General features: G+C 38.7%; 1 protein-coding gene across 7 annotated transcripts in view; it reads left to right on the top strand.

Annotated features, from left to right (window-relative positions):
- Positions 1-20,712, top strand: part of NFIA (nuclear factor I A) — a 373,386-nt gene that overhangs the window by 313,984 nt on the left and 38,690 nt on the right. For 6 of the 7 annotated variants that reach the window (XM_049618572.1, XM_049618571.1, XM_049618569.1 and 3 more), the window contains 2 exons: positions 3,871-4,049; positions 6,349-6,514. In XM_049618572.1, the coding sequence (XP_049474529.1) occupies positions 3,871-4,049; positions 6,349-6,514 (345 nt within the window). The remainder of the gene's footprint in view (positions 1-3,870; positions 4,050-6,348; positions 6,515-20,712) is intronic. The other variant, XM_049618566.1, reaches the window with a different exon arrangement.

The following is a 20,712-nucleotide window of genomic DNA, read 5'->3' as shown; positions in this document are numbered from 1 at the left end:
GTGTCAAATTTTTAGCTTTTTCTCTTTCAAACTAAAACCAAGAAAATCTTTTAAAGAAGCGGGGTGAGGGGAGGGGAATGGAGTACAAACAAGTAAACCAACCTGTCTGACCTGCTTTCTCTTTTATAAGTATCTAGTAATATGATCATTTTGTAATAAATAACTGAGCTCTACACCCTTTAGAAAATTCTGGCTCCCTGTTTTTTTGAATTGTGGCTACTTTGTTCAGAATGTGTAGGCAGTGCTATTCTGGCCAAAGAAAACCTGATCAAATTTCCTTCCTTCTTACTCATATTGTTTGTGAAAAGCCTAGCAGTTGTTTTACATAAGTCTGGCCTCTGGTTAAAGTTTAAACCGCTAGTGAGATCCACCCAGAGCAGGGTGTTTCTGACACTCTCTGCTGCTCCTGGCCTAGGGTACTAAGAGTATTAGACCCCAGAAGCAGCCAATTTTGTAGTGCCTTTTAATACACAAAATTGTATTAACATCAGCATGGATACAGACGGATGCACTGCAATAAACTGTAACCACTTGAGAAAAGCCTTTATTGACTCTCAAGTAAATAATGCACATTTTAAAGGACCTAAATATGCATTTACATAATGTGCTATAATTTTTTATTGTGTCAACTACTCACACACACACACACACACACATACGTCCATAAGAGATGTTTTCCTCTGTCAAAAATCTGGACTTTTATCATTCTTTGTGCATTACGTTAGCACCACACCAGATTCATAATGGTAGTTTCTTTCTCTCTGTAGGATCCCTGACCGGAAGATCTCAATGTACCTTTAATGAATTTCACTGATTGGGCGATTGATTGGTTTAACCCCAATGACACTTTCTAAAATGATTTGAGACTACTTAGACATAAACATATAGGCACACTGAAAACATCTAATCCAAGAGAAAGGAGAGAAGACAAGAAATAGGAGAGAAGAAAATACGAATTTAGATGTTGCTGAAGGCTGAGCTTTAGAGAACGGAAGAGCAAGGGTCTCATCCAGTAATACTAGCAGTTTAAAGAAATAGCATGTATTTAATAATATTTAACAGAACTGTGCGATGTCTATAACACAACTATTTTCTGTTTGAAGAAATTAAAGCTCAGGATCTTGAATGATTTATACCCAGTTTCACAGTGAACCAGAAGGTCCAAGGCATGAGAAAGTAAGGGTTGTGAAGGATAACCCTCTGAAATGCAGACTCAGCAATTGCCTAATTTGAAACTACAGGTTAAATGATTTCCTGGTGCTAATTAAGAATTAATTGGTCCTTATAAGTCAGTCATTGTAGAATTAATTTCATGTAGTACCATGTGTTCTTAGGTTTCTGTTCAACTCGGGGCCACAAGGGAAATTGTTTTAGGAAAATACAGTAAACTAAGATCTAAATTTAAGTTGCTAACGATGTTCTTTTACGTATTTAACAACAATAACAAAAAGGGCAGGGGTGTTTATTAACATTAACGGAGGGATCCCGAGATGAGTTGAATGATTCCCTCTGTCAAGTTTCTTTAACTTTTATCCACCTGGTATTTACTCAAGTGATTTTTTGCCTTGGGCAGCATTCTCTGTTGGCCACTACAATTTCATAATTGAACAATCATTTATCACTTTCCTTTGAGCACCTGAAGCATTGCCGCTTTATCATGAAGGTCTGCTTCCCCGGGACTCTTGACAACAAAGTTCCCACATTTGTGTTTGACGTGCTGCAGAAACTGAGCCTATCATTTTTTTGTGCTTACTATGTTCCCAGCCTTGTTTGGGAAATACTACATTCTGCCCCTGACTAGAAACTCTTTGGTCGGATGTGATGCTGGGTCACATCTTCTCGCTACCAGTAGAGACAACCATACCATATCAGATGGTATGGTTAGGTTAGACAAAACTCCTTTGGCTCTTTAAAGCACAATTGGCAAAGTAAGAGATGACCAGAGCCATTTAACGTTTTAGCCTGTGGGTGTAAGCTCAGAGGCAATAATGCATCACCAGATTTATCATTTATTTTGTGAAGTCCTAAGTTTTACTAGTTTTTCTATAACCCCCCTGGCTTTTTTTCCAGGTGGGGAAAAAACCAAAGTTTTAAGTCTATCTGTATGGTTCTTGGCTTCTGTACCACTCTTGTATGCAATCGCTGGTTGTACGTTCAACTAGTATTTATGGAGGGCCAGACACTCTTCTGGGGATCTGACAGTGAACAAGTAAATAGAAATAGCTATTTACTCAGATGGGAAAGACTGGAAGAAGAGCACGTATAACGGGTAGAAGATCACAAGAATTCTAGTTTCAATAGGCTATGTTCAAGATGCCCTCAATTGCATGACTGAAGATCAAACTCCGTGTGCTGGCACCCTGCTGTATCCCATGCCCATAGTAGCAGCCCCATCAGTGTTTATGGGATAGATTAAAGGTTGCATGAATGAAGGGTCCCCTCAGATCATCTGCAAGATGTGGATTAAGACACTCACTTCTACTCCAAACCCCCATTTGCACTCTTTGCAAGCTACAGATGCTATTCTGAACCCCCAAGTCCTTAGCCATTTCAATTATTACAAAGCACCCCAATACTAAAGATATCCCAGTAAAGAACAAAGAACCATGGCCAGTGGTCAATGGCGATGTATGATTTTTACAGTCTTCAGCCATGCTTATGGGGTAGTGGAAGAAAGTGTGGCCTGTCTTGCTTCGTTTGTTTCACACTTTTATGAGTCCCTCTCGGTATTAGGAAAATCTTATTCCCCAAACATTGGGGCATCCCTTTGTTTGGTCTTTGCAGGGACTCCCAGAGTTTGAAGACTTAAATTGCAAAGAGTAATAAGGCAGGATAAACACTCTCCCCTGCTTTTATTTGGGGGCTGTTTCTCTGGCCCTCCCTGAGGAAAGCTGCTGCTTTGGCGTCACTTGGTTTGAGTATCTCCGACCCTCCCTGTGTGCTGCTCTTATTCTCCAGCAGATTTTATCAATCACCCTTCGAATTCAAGGGCAGAAGTTCTCTCAGGAACATTATCAAGCGGTTCACATAAGTTTTTTAATCTAATGTAATCTTCTTGTACAAATAAAATTTAGCAGGGCTCAAATAAAAAGGAGTAATAGTTGTCTGAGATCTTGTATCAATTTTTATGGGCAGAGGGCCCACAGTTCAGCAGGGGTCACTGCCCACTCAGCCTGTGGGTTCCCCTGTCTAACATTTATGCATTTCTGACTTTGGCTTTGAATTGGCCAAAAAAAAAAAAGCATAAATGTAAAAAAAGAGAGAGAGAGAAAAGAAAAAGAAAAAAGAAAGAAAAAAAAAGGCTACGTGAACCTTCCATGTAAAGTGAGGCATCCAAATTACACAGGTTCATTAAGTGATCATTTACTACATACTTCAAAAAAATTTCATCCTGTATTAGTCCCTAGAAATTTCCTTGAAAGGGGTATAAGAGCTTTAACAATGAATTATTGTCTATGGGTTAGCTCAGCATGAAAGAGGATCCATATGTGCAAACTAGAATTTGTCATATGTAATGTCAGTTAAATCAGGTCTAATCTACCAAATACATTTTTTATTGCTTGCTTCATTAAAAAGGCTCTTAAGGTAATGAATAATCTTCAGCTTCACCAAGGATTATTAATGCCTTTATAACTCATGTCCACTGAAAATGGAAAGACAGCCTGAAACTCTACCCTAATCTAACCTCCATGTTTGTCTTAGAGCCTTGAGGAAGAAAATCTATCAGACGTACCCAGTGTTAAATTCAGCCACATGAGCAGTGGTAAGAGTTGGGTCAGGAAAGAAAGAAAAAGGAAGCTGGACCGGGCTTAGGAGCTGTTGCAGAGCGGGTCTGTCTCTTCGTGACTCTGACGCTTTCTTTTCCTACAGCAAGCCCGCATGCAACACCGTCGACTCTTCATTTTCCGACGTCGCCCATTATCCAACAGCCTGGACCTTACTTCTCTCACCCAGCCATCCGCTATCACCCTCAGGAGACGCTGAAAGAGTTTGTCCAACTTGTCTGCCCTGATGCTGGTCAGCAGGCTGGACAGGTGGGGTTCCTCAATGTAAGGAGACCTCCTTTTTTTTTCCAATTTCTTTAGAAATATTAACCGAATGTAAAAATAACAAGGGGAGACCTTATGACCATGTGACATTGTGCTCTAATGTTGTGCTGATGGACTGCAGGCAAATGTCATATTTATTCTAGATTGTGGGAAAGTTAACTTGCTCTAAGAGTGATTGGCCAGGGTTTAAAAAGTGTTTGTGTTAAGTTCGCAACTGTCAAGTTTATGGATATAAATCATCTCAAGGGTGAACTGTATAACCTTCTAAGGTCTGTGGGCTGATAATTCCACCTCACACACACTAACCCTCGAGCTCACACAGTTAACAAAATAGAAAGACCAAATAATTTTAAATAATGATTTGGAGGGGAAGGGAGGGGTACGGGGATGAAGGGGGCACAGATGTTTCAGATCAGCTAAGTTGATATTTTTTAAAAATACAGTCTTCTAACACTTTAGATCAAGTTGACCAGTACTTGAACTCAAGATGCTCGAAGTACAGTTTATTATGGTTTGTTATTTCTGCAAGTAGGTTATCTTTCCCACTTATCTTTGTATAAAGCTAAACAGTATTCGGCAGCTTCAAATGAATATTTTCATTTTTTCTCTAAGCAACCAAATAATCACGATTTGAAATAATATTCCAAATGTAAAAGTGATTTTTAAAAAATCACAAATTTTGTTTCAAAATGGAACTAAATGTTTACAATTGGATAGCTGCATCCCAAAGCCAATAATAATAATAATAATAATGAATAGTAAATAATGACCAACAGAAAGCTACATGTGATTTTCCTTTTCTCCTAATAGCTGCACACGAAGCCGCAGATGAGCCGTAATTATTATTGCCTAATTTAGAATATTATATCACACGGCCCTGTCACTGATTTTCCTCCCGTGCAGAAATACCTGATTCTGCATATCTGAGACAGAACAGGCAGCTTTGACTAATGTCTGGTGATGTGTTAGCAGATACATTTCTGTCTAGACAACAAATCAATATGGGGCCTTTTTTCTTTTTGCTTGTGTATTCGTTTGCTTGGCTTATTCCAAAGCATTCACTTACGGACTTTCAGCCCACTCAGAAATAACACACGGACAAGTTTGCTAGCAAGAAATTGTCAGACATTCTGATTCTGATTGTCAGACAAGATATCTTTGAGGAACAATACCAAATATATAAGAGAATGTAGATGAGGGGCTAACTGAGGCTGCGTCTGCAGAATTATAAGCTTATGCTCAAAAGCCTGGGACAACTGGATCTCCCTCAGCTGAATTTTGATTCGGGACTATAGCCTAAATACCAGGTGTTATTATTGGTTGCACAGTATCACTGAAGTCTGGAGTCAGAAAGGCCACCTGAGAGACCATGAAAAGTCTGAAGTGACCACCAGCATCAAGAATCTCACTTTTAAATTTCTAACTTTTTAAAAATAGTCATGACATTATCGTATATAAGTATCAAACTCCTGGTTTTGTGTTTTGATCAATATTTTATAGGGTTTAAGGCAGGTCTGTTTGTGGGACTATTTTGAAAAACTTGAAAATAAAATGGATCTTATTGCTTTCTTCAGAGGGGAACTTTCTTTTGTTAAAGAGCTGTTATTTGGTTGTTCTAACATCAGGCAGCCAAATAAATATGACTTTTATGGCATATGCTTATATAATTTAAATCAAAATTAGAAGTGATATTTTTCCCTAGCAGAATTTTGACAGCTCAATTCTAAAGTTTCTGTGCCTGATGTTATACAATATGTGAAAGAAATTTTTCATGTTCACTTAACATATTTATTAAATGTTATATAATATCAACTTTGAAGAGTGAAAATAAAATATTATTTTTAATTTCCGACGCATATTTGGGAAACCTTATTGTATCTGTGTAAATAGACATGACGGAATAATTCCACAACCTATAAAACACTTACATATGAAATAAATAATACTCGTGGGAATGATGATGAAGGTAGCAGTTCATACAGAAGTGAAACATTCCAAGCACAAGTTGGCAGGTCGTTTTACGGAAGCAGGATGTAAAGAAGGCCAAAGTAATTCGAGAGATAAGTTGAGGCTACATTGAGCATGTGTGCCTAAGACTACACTTTTGCGGAATGCCTTAAGGACAACCCAACAGTTTTTTAATCCATATGCTCTTATGCAAGAATTCAAGCAGCTAGAATACTTCGTAATTTTACATAAAAAGATGGACTAATGCACGTTTCATTTGCAGAAGCCGCTAATGGTCGGTATGTGTTTCTTCTTTTCCTTCTGCGTGTTTGTTTTGTTCCCGCCCTCACAGCCCAACGGGAGTAGCCAAGGCAAAGTGCACAACCCATTCCTTCCCACCCCAATGTTGCCACCGCCGCCGCCACCACCGATGGCCAGGCCTGTGCCTCTGCCGGTGCCAGACACAAAGCCTCCAACCACATCAACAGAAGGAGGTGCAGCCTCCCCGACCTCACCCAGTAAGTACGGCTGAGACGAGGCGCCGGTCACTGATAAAGCTCTGTGTACTTGAATCCTCATTTAAAGTTTCGTTCCAACTGCACAGGCTCTAGTGATAGGCACTCACCCCAGCGACGGTTGTAGCGTGGGTTTGCAGGGCCGAGACAAGATCACAGCGAACACCACTCTCGGGTACCATCAACTACACCAGATGTGGAAGTGACTGGGTGTTTGGGCGGATAACATGGTGCAACTATATGCCCAAGACTGAGAGCAAGATATGACTCTTAAATTTTGCATATTATTTCAGTAGCTGTGAGTGCTCTCAAACACAGAGATCATCAAACAGCATCTACTTGCATACATTCTTATTAGCAAAAAGCTCCTTTTGCTTTTGTGTAGGCCTGCCTTCCAGCAACTTACAGTCCAAGAGAAATGCATTTGATGAGCTGTGCACCTCATACATCACACAGGAAAAAAAGGTTTAAATCAAAGTAACAGTTCAAAGATGTGTACCTTGACCACTCACCAAGAGCAAGAGCCTGGCAGAAGATCAGAGCTGATAACTGTGGTGCATGGTCAGTTGTGGCAGGGGGAGGTGATAGAAAGTATAATGGGATGGAAAAAGAAAAGAAACTCTTGGCTCTTCTCTGAATAGTATGGGAACATGTGATCAGATGATAAAAACCTTTTTAGATGATAGGAATGATTAGTTGCTGAATTAGAGGGATAGTTCCCGATATTTTAAAGATGACAAGGGGATAGGAATAGCTCGATCACATGAATTTGTCTTTTGTTAGTACCTGGAACGATGTCAAAAAAGAGTGATGGCCGGAGACAGAGTTCTGAGGTGTTGGATGGACAACCTAACCTTGACAGATGATGCGATGAGCACCTCCTTAAACCTTTACTGAGGGATCAAAGTGTAAGAAAGGATAGGAATTGTGACACTAATGCTAAGGAGAGCAGGTCTCCAAGGAGGTCTTCAAAGGTGAGACTGGAGGCAAGGAATCCATTGAGGAAAACATGAGAGGAGACCAGGAAAGAAATGTTAAGATCGAGAACTTGAGCAGCAGTTACAGAAGTTGAATGGACAGGAGCATGAGGAGGGATATTTTGTAGACCTCAGCAATGAGTGTAACAAAGGATGATCTAGACCTCCTAGGTTCCTTACTTTCAGTTTGGGGGACATAATGATATTGGGTGCAGGAGGGAAAGGGCCAGAGAGGAAAAATAAGCCTATGTTGTCACCATCCCCAAACTCTATTTAAATCTAGTCACGGGGGATAACGGCCTACAGACTGGTAGTCACATAATTACTGTGCCCCGTACATCCCTCCGTGCACCACTTTTCTGTTCACCCTCTCCCTCTCTGCACGGGACAATGACACAGTACTTTAAAAGCCTACCAGTAATACTCTTCCTCTTCATTTAAATACATATTCCTCTCCACTATCAATGTCCCATGCATTCACAGTACATTTTCCAGCAATGGGAGGGGACCCCTGTGGCCCTGTGGAAGAATCAGAATACCATGTGCAGTTACTGAAGTCTGGAAGATACGGTCTCAAATCCCCCCACCTTTTAAATTACTGGCTGTGTGTCTCTTCAAATCTGTTTCCTCATCTGTAGAATGTGGGTGATGATACCTGCCTGGCAGGGTTGTGTGAAACCTGCCATGATAAGCGCCACCGCGAAATAAATTGTTGAAGTCTTTTATTATCTGCCAAAACTCTTAGTGCAGTTTCCAGGCTTGGGTAAGGATGAAGTATGTCTGTGGGACACATATAGCTACTCAACCCTAAATCAGGCTGATGCCTTTGGGTCCATACTTCTGGATTCCACGCCATGGATTAAATCAAATGGCTTGTATAGGAAGGTATCTGTCATCATCTCATGCCCAGCCTCAAGCATTCCCTCAACATTATGTGAAGAAGCGTGGATGGGGTCCTGGCGGATCTAATTCATATGGTTGCATGTCCATTAGAACAGGGTTTAAAGATTTGGGGGGAAAGGAGGATATCAGGAGAGAGAGCCCAAAAGTTTGATATAGGTAATTTAATACTTTTGAACCATATGATTCTAGGAATGTAGGCAAAATAAAATGTTCTACTGGTGGCATAGAAAGGCTTTTATCATCATGACTTGCTTCTGGGTTTTTCTGGGGTTTGCTGAATTCACAAGAATGTGTTGTTTCACAGCAATAGCTCGCCTTACCATCTTCTCCTTTATTGATAAGACAGTTGATAGGCTGGAGGACATGTAATTTATAGCAGAGGGGAGCCTTTCAAATTAAAAATCTCAAAGCCCGCTGGTCCACATTGGGAAGACATTTAAGGAACACCTCCCCCCCACCCCCCGCCACCACAGGCACACGCACAAACTCCTCTTCCATGCCCTGATTTCTGAACCAATTGATAAATAAAATACAAGAAAAAATCATAAGGAAGACCAGACTATCGCTTCTACTATCAGAGAATTTAGTTGATAACTGTAAGCAAATGTGCTTCCTAATGCTGAACCCCTGAGTTACACAGACCGATCTCTAGTGGCTGGCAATGTCTGACCACCACAGGCCTTCCCAAGTGGGGTCTGCCCTCCCGTTTAGAGCTGATAGCTCGGAGGTCCAGATGGCTGCATGTTGCCTACCAGCCCCTGTCTTCCTAAGAGAAAGGAGCAGGACAAGTCATGTCTGGTTTTTACTTCTAAACTCTACAGTCTAGAAAATAGAAAGTGATCAGAGGGAAAGAGGCCACAAAGATATAGAAGGGAACAAATATCTAAGTAAAATCGCTTCCCCCTCTCTCAGCATGCATCTTGATGACTACCTTCTTTCATTCACTCATTCAGCCTTCATATAGCGAGCACTTATCATGTGCCAAGGACTGTGTTAGCTGCTTGGGATACAGAGATGGTTAATCCTTGCTCTACCGAAATGTAGGATCCTGTGGAAGGAGACAGCTGGCAAATGGGTAGTTCCCAGGAGACAACGCTGGGACAAAGGCTTGGGTTCTACAGGAGCACTTGGGAGGGAGTTTGGTCTAGGCACAGAGTCTTAGCTAAAGATGATTTTGGAAAGGGTGACTTCTATTTAGTAGGGATAATAGTCTGGTACTTTGAATCTGAGGAGGAAAGTAGCGCTTTTCTTCAGAAACCAGCCTGGTGGGGGGAGGGGATGTCTAAAATTAGATTACCACTGAATAAAAATTTAGGGCAAAAAATATAGTTTCATAAATTATGTACTTTCTTAGAAATTAAAATCACAGGGTGGTTGGATCCTGTTTATCTTTGCCAGTTTATTAGAGCTCAACTTTAGCAAGAAGAAATATCATGACAAGGTATTAAGTACAGATGTTCGAGATCCCAATAGCATGTTGGAAATTGAGGCTTTTTTCAAAAACACTAATTGTATGACCCAGGACAGTCTTTTCTACCTGGCGTTTGAGATGACTTCCAGTAAGATAAAATTTTCAAAATACAAGTAGGAAATCATGCCAAGGGTCTCCTATATTACCAACTTTTCTGGGCTTCAAACTCCCTTATCTGCTAATGGGAGTATCACTGGCTGCTATACCCACTCTCTTAGGCAGATTGACAGGACAAACTGGGGTGACAGATGTGCCGTGCTGTAGACAGTTAAGAGTCCAAGGCATAATTTTTAATATCATCTTATAATGAAATACAAATGGATGCCAGCCTAAAGCAGAGTATGTATTTTAACCTAATCAGTTGCCTCTGGCATCAAATATTCAACTTTGCAGCTGTGGCCAGAAAAACATGGGTAAGGCAGATTTGGGAAAAAATTTGCCTATGAAATAAATACATTTTAATGGGAGAAATCCTTACTAGTGCCCTAAAACAAAACAGAACAAACAAAACCAGGGGCATGGGGGTAGAGTTAACAGTTATTTGGAGAAAGATTGATGTACTACTATGTCAGATCTTTTTCAGATACCATAACAAATACGGATAACCCGTAAGAGTCATTCACAATGGATGTGTTCTCTTCCCGCTAACTACCTTTGGTGGGTTTAGATACCTACTGAGAGAATATTGCTTCTTTCGTTCATTCAATAAATAGTAATTGACCATCACCTACTTGCCAAGTAGTGTTCTAGGTGCTAGGATTGAGCAGGAAATGAAAGAGATTTTAAAAATTCCCTGATCTTGTGGAGCTCAGATTACAGAAGGGAAGAAAGTCAATAAAAATAGTATAAAAGGTAGGGTGATGTAAGTCGGTTGTCTGTCGGCATACATAGGAGTCAGGAGTGGTGGAGGTAGGGGACGACTGTCAGGGTGGGCAGAGAAGGCCTGTCTGAGAAGGGGACATTTGAGCAAAGAGCTGACGGAAGTGAGAAGATGAGCCATGAGGCTGTAGGGGGAAGAGCTTTTCAAGCAGAAAGAACAGCCAGTACACCTGGCCAGGGTGGTGCGAACAGAATGAGGAAGCAAAAGTAGGAGAAGGCAAGGTCAAAGGTAAGGTGGATGAGTCTGGGAGCTGGGAGTGAGGTAAATAATGTAGGCTCTTGTAGGCCCTTGTAAAGACTTGGGCATTTACTCTTACCAAGACAGGAAGTAGAGAAGTGATAACTACCTAGTTTTTAACAGAAACACGTTGAAGGCTTTGTTGAAAATAGATTGTAGGGGGCAAGAATTAAAGCAGGGAGACCAGTTAAGAGGCTGTTTGTTTGTTTGTTTGTTTGTTTTTAATCAATATAATGAGTGTCTTCAACCTGCAGCTGCTATTTTAGGCACAAGGGATGCAAAAGTGAACAAAACAGTCTCCTTCCCTGTGGACAAACAATAATCAAAGTATAAGTAAATTAGTAACCTAGGGACCATAAGGTCTAATAGAGAAAACTAAAACAGGGAGGGGAGGTGGCACCCTGTTGCAGAATCCAGGAACTAACATGGGGCAGGAGGTGTGGTGAGAATTATTTGAAGGGAGAGCTGGTAGGATTTGCTGACACCTTAGATATTGGGTTGAGGGGGGGAAAATGAGAGAAATCAACAATGGCTTAGGTTTTTTACCTGGGCCACTGGAAAGATGGAGTTGCCATGAACTGAGAGGGGAACATTGCAGGAAGAGTCATTCTGGGTGAGGGGCAGGGATCAGAGTTTGGTTTGACCAAATTATGTTTGACATGTCTATTAGGTATCTTACCAGTTGGTGCAAATTATAGTAGCATGATACCTATGAAAGCTCTTTGCAGTTAACTGAGTTTTTCCATGTGCATCATCCATTAATTGGGAAGGGATTCCTGTTCAAATGTGCCATACATTGAATGGATAGTCCTCAGAGTCTTGAGGACAACAGTTGAAGAATAGGAGAAATATCTCATTACATTTGGGTCTATTTGTGATATGATGATTCCAAATGCAGTATTCTTTTTCTTAATTGTATTGTAACATCCAATTTTTATATAATAGGTTAGTACCAAGATCATACTATAAAAATGGACTTATCCAGAAAAGAAATTGCAGATTGGCATCATAGCCTAGAATTATAACAGGGAAAAAAAATGCTTTTGGATTATGATGGAAGATAAAACATGCATATTTTCTTTTTTTTAATTAATTAGGAACACAAAAACTCAATTTAAGAATGCATAAAAAACTCATAACATTTTTCTCCATGCCTTCTTAGCCATGAACTTTTGGTTTTTTTTAAACTAGAATTCTATTAAAGAAGAAGCATGCAATAACAAGTTTCCTTTATTATTTATTTTTATATCTACAGTGAATCTTACATACATTCATTATATGAATGAGTATGAACCTGTTAACCAAGAATATAACAATAATCTATGATGGGGATGGAAATTTTGCAGTATAATAATTAATGTATGTTCAATGCTTTTTGGTTAGCAACACTCTGTACACAAATACGTTATCTTGTTCTGTCTTCCTAAGAGTCCTGGTTGGTCAGGATTTTATAGACAAGGAAGCTGAGATTAAAAAGTGCAGATTACGGGGGCTCCCGAGTGGCTCAGTCAGCTAAGCATCTGACTCTTGGTTTCAGCTCAGGTCACAATCTCTCAATTTCATGATTTTGAGCCCCACCCCTCCACCCCGCCTTGGACTCTGTGCTAGCACCATAGAGCATGCTTGGGATTCTCTCTCTCTCTCTCTCTCTCTCTCTCTCTCTCTCTCTCTTTCTGCCCCTCCCCCACTTGTGCTGCCTTGGTCTCTCTCAAAATAAATAAATCAACTTAAAAAAAAAGAAAAAGTGCATATTACTTTCCCAAGCTCATACTCCCATAGTCACCCGGACTGGACTCAAATGCAGGCCTTCCTATGCTCTTTCTACTATCTCATACATACTTCGTACAAATTACAGAGCAATATGACATGATTTCTAGTTGCTATTAAGCCACAACTGCCTGCTTATCTGAAATTAATCACAGCACAACAAAGTATTGAGCTTTTTACTCATGTGCCACGCACCTTAAAAGTATTTTTGTATGTGTTGTCTTATTTTAATTTTCACAATAATCCTATGAAGTAAATACTTCTGTTACCCTAATTAAGGGTTTCTTAGCCAGGTATAGCGGCGTCATGACTCACACCCAGCCACCTTGACCCTGTGGTTCATACGCTTGGCCATAGCATCCTATGGGGTATCTTTGCATTAGCCCAAAGCTTCTGTGTTTTTTTGCAGTGAAAACCCTATGGGAAAAATGTAGAAGAAGATGTTAGTTGGCCATTTATATTGCAGTATGAATTGGTCTCTGTTTCTGAGAGTAACTCTTGTTATCAGGGAAAGGAAGAGAGCAGAAGATTTGGAAGGAGATCAAACAAAAACAGCAAAAAGACGAAAAATAGGAGATGTTGATCAAGGCAGATTTCCTTTATTCTCCACGACTCCCGAGAACTTGGACTGTTGATGAGTGCTTTGAAGAATTATTTTCTGAGTTACCACCCAAATAATGACCCCTCTCCTTTCACCAACACTTTTCCTTAAAATGTATAACACACTGTTGTAATCAATAATTGGATTCAGAACAAGCTAGTGAATGATACGTCATATTTTCACAATTTTTAGGTGACATAAGGACTGTTTCCTCTTTCAGAGAAAAACCAATGGATAATTGCAAGAGAAAATGGGGGAAAAAATAAGTTAGTGGCTTCCTTTCACAAAACACTTTTTCATTAGTGACGCCTGAACTATTCCATTATTCTTTTCCTTTAAATTTTTTAAATTACATTCAATAAAATCTATTCTTTGCTGTAAACTTCCACAAGTTTTTATAATATCATAGATTCTTGCAACCAATTCTACAGATAGGATAGAGAACAATCCCAAAACTTCCTTCTTTTTCTTACCTACTTTTAATTTAATGTCTGAGGTTATTTAGTGCCAGGGAACTTGACTGCAATCCATTTCCACATTGGTATCATTTTTTGTTTTGTTTTGTTTTGTTTTGTTTTTCCACATTGGTTTTAATTTCTCTACCAGTTCTGCTGCTATCTCCATTACATTTCAATTTTTTATATTCTTCTGAATTAGAAAGAGACCTATATAATATGCAATATTTTAATATTTGACGATAGTGGCATTTCATATGAGAGGAAGGAGAGTATTATTCAATAAAGTTACCCAGACAACTGGGTAACTTGTCCAGGAAAAAAAAAAAAAAATCCTTACACCAAAATAAATTCTAGCTGGAGGAAAAAACCAAACATACAAAGGTTAAGCCTTAAGTGCCACATGAAAATATAGAACAATTTTTAAAATAATATTGGAGGTGGGAAGGCCTTTCTAAATAACACACACAAATATAACCCAGAATCCATGAAAGGAAAGACTGATAAATTCTACTTTAAGAGTATCAAAAATTTATGCATGGAAAAAAATAACAAACAAAAAGACAAAAATGAAAGTGGGAAAAATATTTGCCACACATGTGACAGAGGGTTAAATTATATAAACACCAATAGTCTAATAGAAAGACCAAGAAACGGTATAAACATAGAGAAATGGAAAACATTTGAAAGATGGCTCATTCATGTAGCATAAGAACAATGCAAATTAAGACTTGGGTGGTATTTCTACCCGTCAGATCAGCAAAGATCAAAAAGTATCTTCCACAGTCTTGGCAAGTGTGTGGAAGATAGGCAGTCTTTTGCACTGTTAGAGGACTGTAAATTGGTTCAACCACTTCAGAAGACAATTAAATTTTTCATGTATATGAAAGTATATATGAGTCATACGTATCTTTACATACATAAATGTTAAATGTAAGTGACATAGTTGGACATGAACACAGATGTATAAGTATTCATTGCAACATTGATTATAATAGAAGATTAGTAATAACCTAAATATCTACAAACATTATATACATTAGGAACACTTTAAAAACAAAGAGACAAATCTATATGAATTCATGGAATAATCTTGGGGTTGTGTTAAGTCAGCAAAGGAGAATGCTAAGAAGTGTGTACAGAATATTACCATAGAGGGAGGAGGTGTATATACACATTTGCTTGTGTGTTGAAAGATAGAAACTGGTTTGTCGTAGGATAGCTCTTTGGTACCTTATCCAAAGAGAATGATAATACTGAGTTTTAAATCCCCCTTTTATAGAAAATATGATTGTTTTTTTTATTTTCAAAAATATTTGTCTAATCCAGAAATTCTTCTTTCCACCTTAATCACTACAGTGACCAAAACTCAGGGTGGGGAGGGGTATCCCATAAAAATCTTGGCTATTTTTATACATCTAGATTTTAGCTATATTAACCAGCACTTTGGGTATGATAGCAAAAAATGTGTGATCTTTCTGGTGAAGGGATTCTTTTTCCCTCACCTATAGCAAGGAGTTAAGTGTAAGGTTAGCATTTGCATTCTCCATTGCCATTATTTGGCCACTATTTCTGGTTTAGGAACCCATTGAATACAGATGGGCACATATTATCTTAAATCATAATTTTTCATAAATGCTTTTTGCAAAATATTCCTATTCTGTGTACAGTGTAATTTTACCATGTTTAAATATGCAAAGGAAAAATAACTGTTGGAAAGCAGGTGCTTTGATAGGTATTTTCATAAGCATTACCTAAGTTTCATTTGATTATGATTATAAATCTGCAAAATTGGGATTGTTAGTCCTCTTTTTAAAAAGAGGAAACTGAGATGAAGCTGGGCTTCAGACTCAGGTCTGTTGGACTCTGATGCTTTGTACTTACCCTACGCGGATATATCCCTTGTTTAGAGATAAAATACTGTACCTACATCTGTCCTCTGAAAACCCTAAGACACTCCATAAGGAACTTTTATATTATTACAAGAATAACAGACTCTTGCATACACTGAATTGGTGAAAAGTCGAGGAACAAGAGTGGAGTAAGAGATGGACGTTGTCAAGAAAGAGTGACCAGAGAGAACAGGCAATAGGTCATTCCCTTCATTTAGGTTTTCATAACCCGTTCAAGTCTTGCTTTTGCCTCAGCTTTTTACTTTTTCAGATGACAGAAATGACAAATGAGTTTTAAGATACTCTTCAGAAAATTAATATATATGGTAGCATATAAATAAAAATAAAATTATATTCTCCTATAATCAACTACTATTAACATTTTGGTGCATTTTCTCCTTAATGCATGTTGATGTGTGTATTTGTATGTAGATATACACACACATACATAAGATGATTGCTACCATGCTGAATATAATATTCTGTATGCTATTTTCTTAATTAGTATTTTACACCTTTTCTTATTTCATAAAAAAATTAGAAAATGTGATTTTAAACAATTTGTACTTATTCCTCTGCTCTAGAACATTAACTTTTGTCCCAATCTATGAAATAGGTTCCTGCATATTTTTGAAAATACGTTTTGTCCCCAACTTTAATAATTTCATTAGGATAGATTGCTAGAATTGGAATTACTAGTACCAACAGTGTGACTATTCATTTTGGTATACATCACCAATCAGCTGGGTTGTGCCGATTTATAAGTTACTTATGAGTCTGATCATAACATTAACCCTTGATTGGATTTTTTATTTTAAGTGTTAGAAGGCAGATGTCTCAGAGTGTAATACCCTTAATCAGATATTGGAATCAATAGTCCCTGATTGGATGCCTTTGGCATTTTTCTTCAATCCTTTTAATATTAAGTATAATGGAATTTGGGAGATTTCCCATCTTGCTGGCTAAGCCTGTCTTAGGGATTACTTTCTGAATGGCTTCTGTAGAAAATGTAACCCATTAGATATACGCAGAGGGATGACACCTTAAAGGGCCATGCCTATGTGAGTAAATGATATTTATCATGCTGGAGTCTTTATATGTAGGAGCTGAGAGAGGTTAATTGGCTTGCCAAGATCACATTTCAAGTAAGAGATTGAATGGATTCAATCCAGGATTTTCTGGTTCTAAAATTCATTTTCTACCTACCTTGCACTGCTGTAAAAACAAAAGTGTTACTTGGGTTTTCAGGTTCTGTTTATGTTTATTTAAGATTAAAAATTACTGGACATTTTTAAAAAATCATTTACAATGCCGTTCTTCAGAGATAACCGCTTTCTGTGCTTATCTCCCAGTCATTTTCTGTGCATATTTTAAACATAATTGATCATGATATATGTGTGTGTGCATATGTGTGTCTATATGTATACATATACCATTTGGTAAACTGGTTTTATTCATTTTATCTCCTATTATAAACATGTCATGATGCCATTATTATTTTAAAATGTGTTTAATGACTGCAAAATACTTCAACATATGAGTGAAGCACTAACATATAAGGTGGTTCCAATTTGTTCCTCTTTATAAGTAATACTGTAATGAACATCTTTATCTGTACCTTTAAGTATTTTTTGAGGATAAATTCCCAGAAGTAGGTTTCCAGAGTTACACTGCCTTTGGAGAGGCTGCAGAAGCCTTTCAAAAGGGAGCAATCCAATATATTGATCTAAGTTTCTTTTTTTAGTAAACCCCAGTTGAATCCAGTTTATTCCCTATGGCTATTTAATATAACTTTCACCTGTGCCTCCTCATGTACATTGTTGCTTCAGATCAATATATATGTTCTATCAATTGGACAGCACACAGCGTATACATAAAAATAAATGACAGTTTTCGAATTTAGATTAGCCACCAGAAGTAAATTTAAAGTAACTGAAACAAGTCTGTATTCGTATCCTTTACAGCTATTATGAAAAACAGTGTTCTAGGCAGTTTAAATAGACTGCATATAAGAAATAGTATAAAGTGCCTGCTTATGACACAGATTTGGGTAGCAGAAGGTCAAAGCGTCTCCGGTTTACGTGTTCTGATCCCCTTCTGTCTGTGTGAACACATGAATGGTCTTATACCTTCCTTTCTGCATATTTTACCCCAAATCATGATGTAGCTAGAGCCCCTGCCTCCCTGTGAGGAGCCTTAATACAAATAGAAATGCCAGCAGAGCAAAACCATCTGGCTAAATTGCTTCTTCTCAAGATTTTTGTGAACTACTGGCACATTAGACATGTCATGCAAATTGTTCCCATACATGTTAAGTAATGCTAATATATTAAAGTTCGAATTCATTAGCTTTTCAGGAACAAAGATTATGGGTGTGTTGTTCTGTAATAATTTACTAGCAATAAGTAGGTTTTAATTTCATGCCCTGAGGGCTGTGTCTTTTTTGTTGTTGTTGTTGGTAACTTGTTTGTGCAGACAAAAGATTTACAGAGATAATAGAAGGAGGTAACTGCACAGATGTGATCAAAATACTGGAAATTCAGTGTGGTTATCTTCTAGATTCCAAACATCTGGATGACAACTATAATATCCAGCCAATCATGTGGGAATTTCTAAATCTCTGAATACTGGATCATGTGTAGGAAAAGCTGTATGTGTTTCCTGGGCTATATAATGATATGAATAATGCTAACCCAGGCCCTGTAAAGTTGTTGATACCAATAGATTTCTTTAAAGGAAAAACACTCCAATATCCTCCAACATTTCTTTGTGACCTTGCAAGAAATAGTGCTGTTCAAGTTCCTCATTTGAGTTAACTCATTTGAGTTAAACTGTAATGGGTTTCATTTAGAAATTAGCCCATCTATTTCCTGATAGTTACTGCATTTTTTTTTTTTAAAGAAATGAAAGTTTTCTCACGGGGCTTCTCATTTTTTTTTAATAATGTAATAGTGCAGTTAAGATTCTAGAAACTATTTCAATTAGGTGCTTAATCATCTCACTGTTTCAAGTTTGCCAATGAACGCTGTCTCATGCACTTTTTCTTCACTGTCAGGTGTCACTGATAAACATTTAATAAAATTGCAACTTGAATACACAGGGATCTGTTCAAGTCTGCATTCCTGAACTTGCTTTGATTACCTCTGTCCAATAACTAGCACATTCCTGGGCAGGTGGTAGAATCACATTAAAGTCTATGAAATTGAATTTTTGACTAGGTATTTTTTGGAGGGAAATCCCCACATGTGAGTATGTCTGAGTTTCTGAAAACGAGGGAACATGTGACGTGCCTATTAATATTTGAGATATGAAGGGAAAAGTTTAGAGTGTGGGGAGGTCAAGCGATCTTAGTGGTGTTCAGAATGGGAAGTTGATAACTTTGTTCATTTTATGAATTATTTATTCTTCTTCTTAAAAGAAAAACAATTTCAATGGACTTTTTCCCCTCCGTTTTCAAATAGTTCAGGTTTCTGATTCTTAACATGTTACCTTCCTGAGCTAAATGGCAAAACGTGGTTTGCACCATCCTGTCTTTTCTCCTTTCCCTCCGTGATTGATCCTCGGATTCCTGCCTCCAGTTCCTGCTTCCACGCCTCTGCCCATGCTGCTTCCTGTGGGACCCTCTCCCCCCATCCATCTGAACCTGTCAGCCAACTCCATCTTTTACAGCATGTCGCAAAAGCCATCCGTATTTCCTCTGCACAGCTTTTCCTGTTCTCCTGCCAGGTGTCCCTTTTCTGTCCTTTAACATCTCACCGAGTTTTATTTGTATCACCTTTAATACCATATTTTCGTTTTCTACACTCCTCTCTCACCACTAGACGCTAGCATTCTCAGATAGCACTGTGTCTTGCTCACCTTTGGCTTTCCCATAGTGCTCAGTACAGAGCCTGGCACAGAGCAGGTGTTCATGAGAGACAGACAGAGAGACAGAGAGACAGATGGAGAGAGAGAATGAATATGAATATTTAAATATATTAAAATATCTCTCTTTGAGGCACTCTAGAAGTTAGACTTGGTAGAGTTTAAGGGAATGAAAAAGGGGATGTTCACTCCATCTGTAGAGTTGGAGTCTGATGAAACACAACCCAGATCTCTCTGCAAACTCCGTGTCAGTTTGTAGGCCAGGCTACCAAGGTTTAGGGGACTTCATTGCTTCCTGTGTGTGGAAGCAAATACAGAGCCTCAAAGCTCACCAGGTCTCTTACATTTTCTTTTCTGCCAACGTGCCTCACTGTGTCACTTCCCCCTAGTCAGGGCAGGGGGGCTGGCCATCGCTCCCCTCAGGCAGTTCAGCTAGAGGGGAATCAACCCCTCAGCCTCCCTGTGGGCACTCCCTGTGGGCACTCCCTCCCTGTGGGAGTCCTGATGGGGCTTCAACCAAAAGGCAGCTCTCCCTTTACACTCACTCCCCGCAAAGACATCTGTCTAAATGTTCTCCCTTTCGCCCTTTCAGTGATTACACATATTTTAGTGGTTGCTAAATTTGAACTAGACCTTGATTCTGTCTGCCTCCTTTTAATTTTCTAGTTTGTCAGATTTGGGTGATTTTAATGATACAGTTTTTAACTTAAGGAAATGTCAACTGACAATGGTACAAATATTTTAATATCTTTTTCTTTGGTCATATTTTTTTCCCCAAAAACAAGGAAGGCTCCAAGCATCTTTGTTCAAGACAGTTTGACCACCTTGTTAACACCGTGGTCAGATTTGATTTTATAGGTGAAGGCCATTGCAGACTCAAAATGGATTTATGTGGAAATATCATGATTTCTTTATCCGGACACATCTCTTACATCTTCTTATTGAGAAAAAGAAACAAAACAAAACAAAGCCTTACACCTTGGGAACAATAAACGTAGGAATTCTTTTAGGCTTGCAGGCAGTCAGTTACATCATTTCTGAAGACAGAAAGGCTAAGTTCTCCCAGGGAACACCTACCTGCACAGTGGTAAAGAGCAGATTGAAAGAGCAATCTCTGCCACTGTCCTGCCCACTGCCTCATGCCCGCCTCATAG

This window comes from Panthera uncia, assembly GCF_023721935.1.
Source record: "Panthera uncia isolate 11264 chromosome C1 unlocalized genomic scaffold, Puncia_PCG_1.0 HiC_scaffold_4, whole genome shotgun sequence".
NCBI classification, from domain to species: domain Eukaryota; kingdom Metazoa; phylum Chordata; class Mammalia; order Carnivora; family Felidae; genus Panthera; species Panthera uncia.
This window is presented reverse-complemented; position numbering and strand designations above follow the sequence as displayed.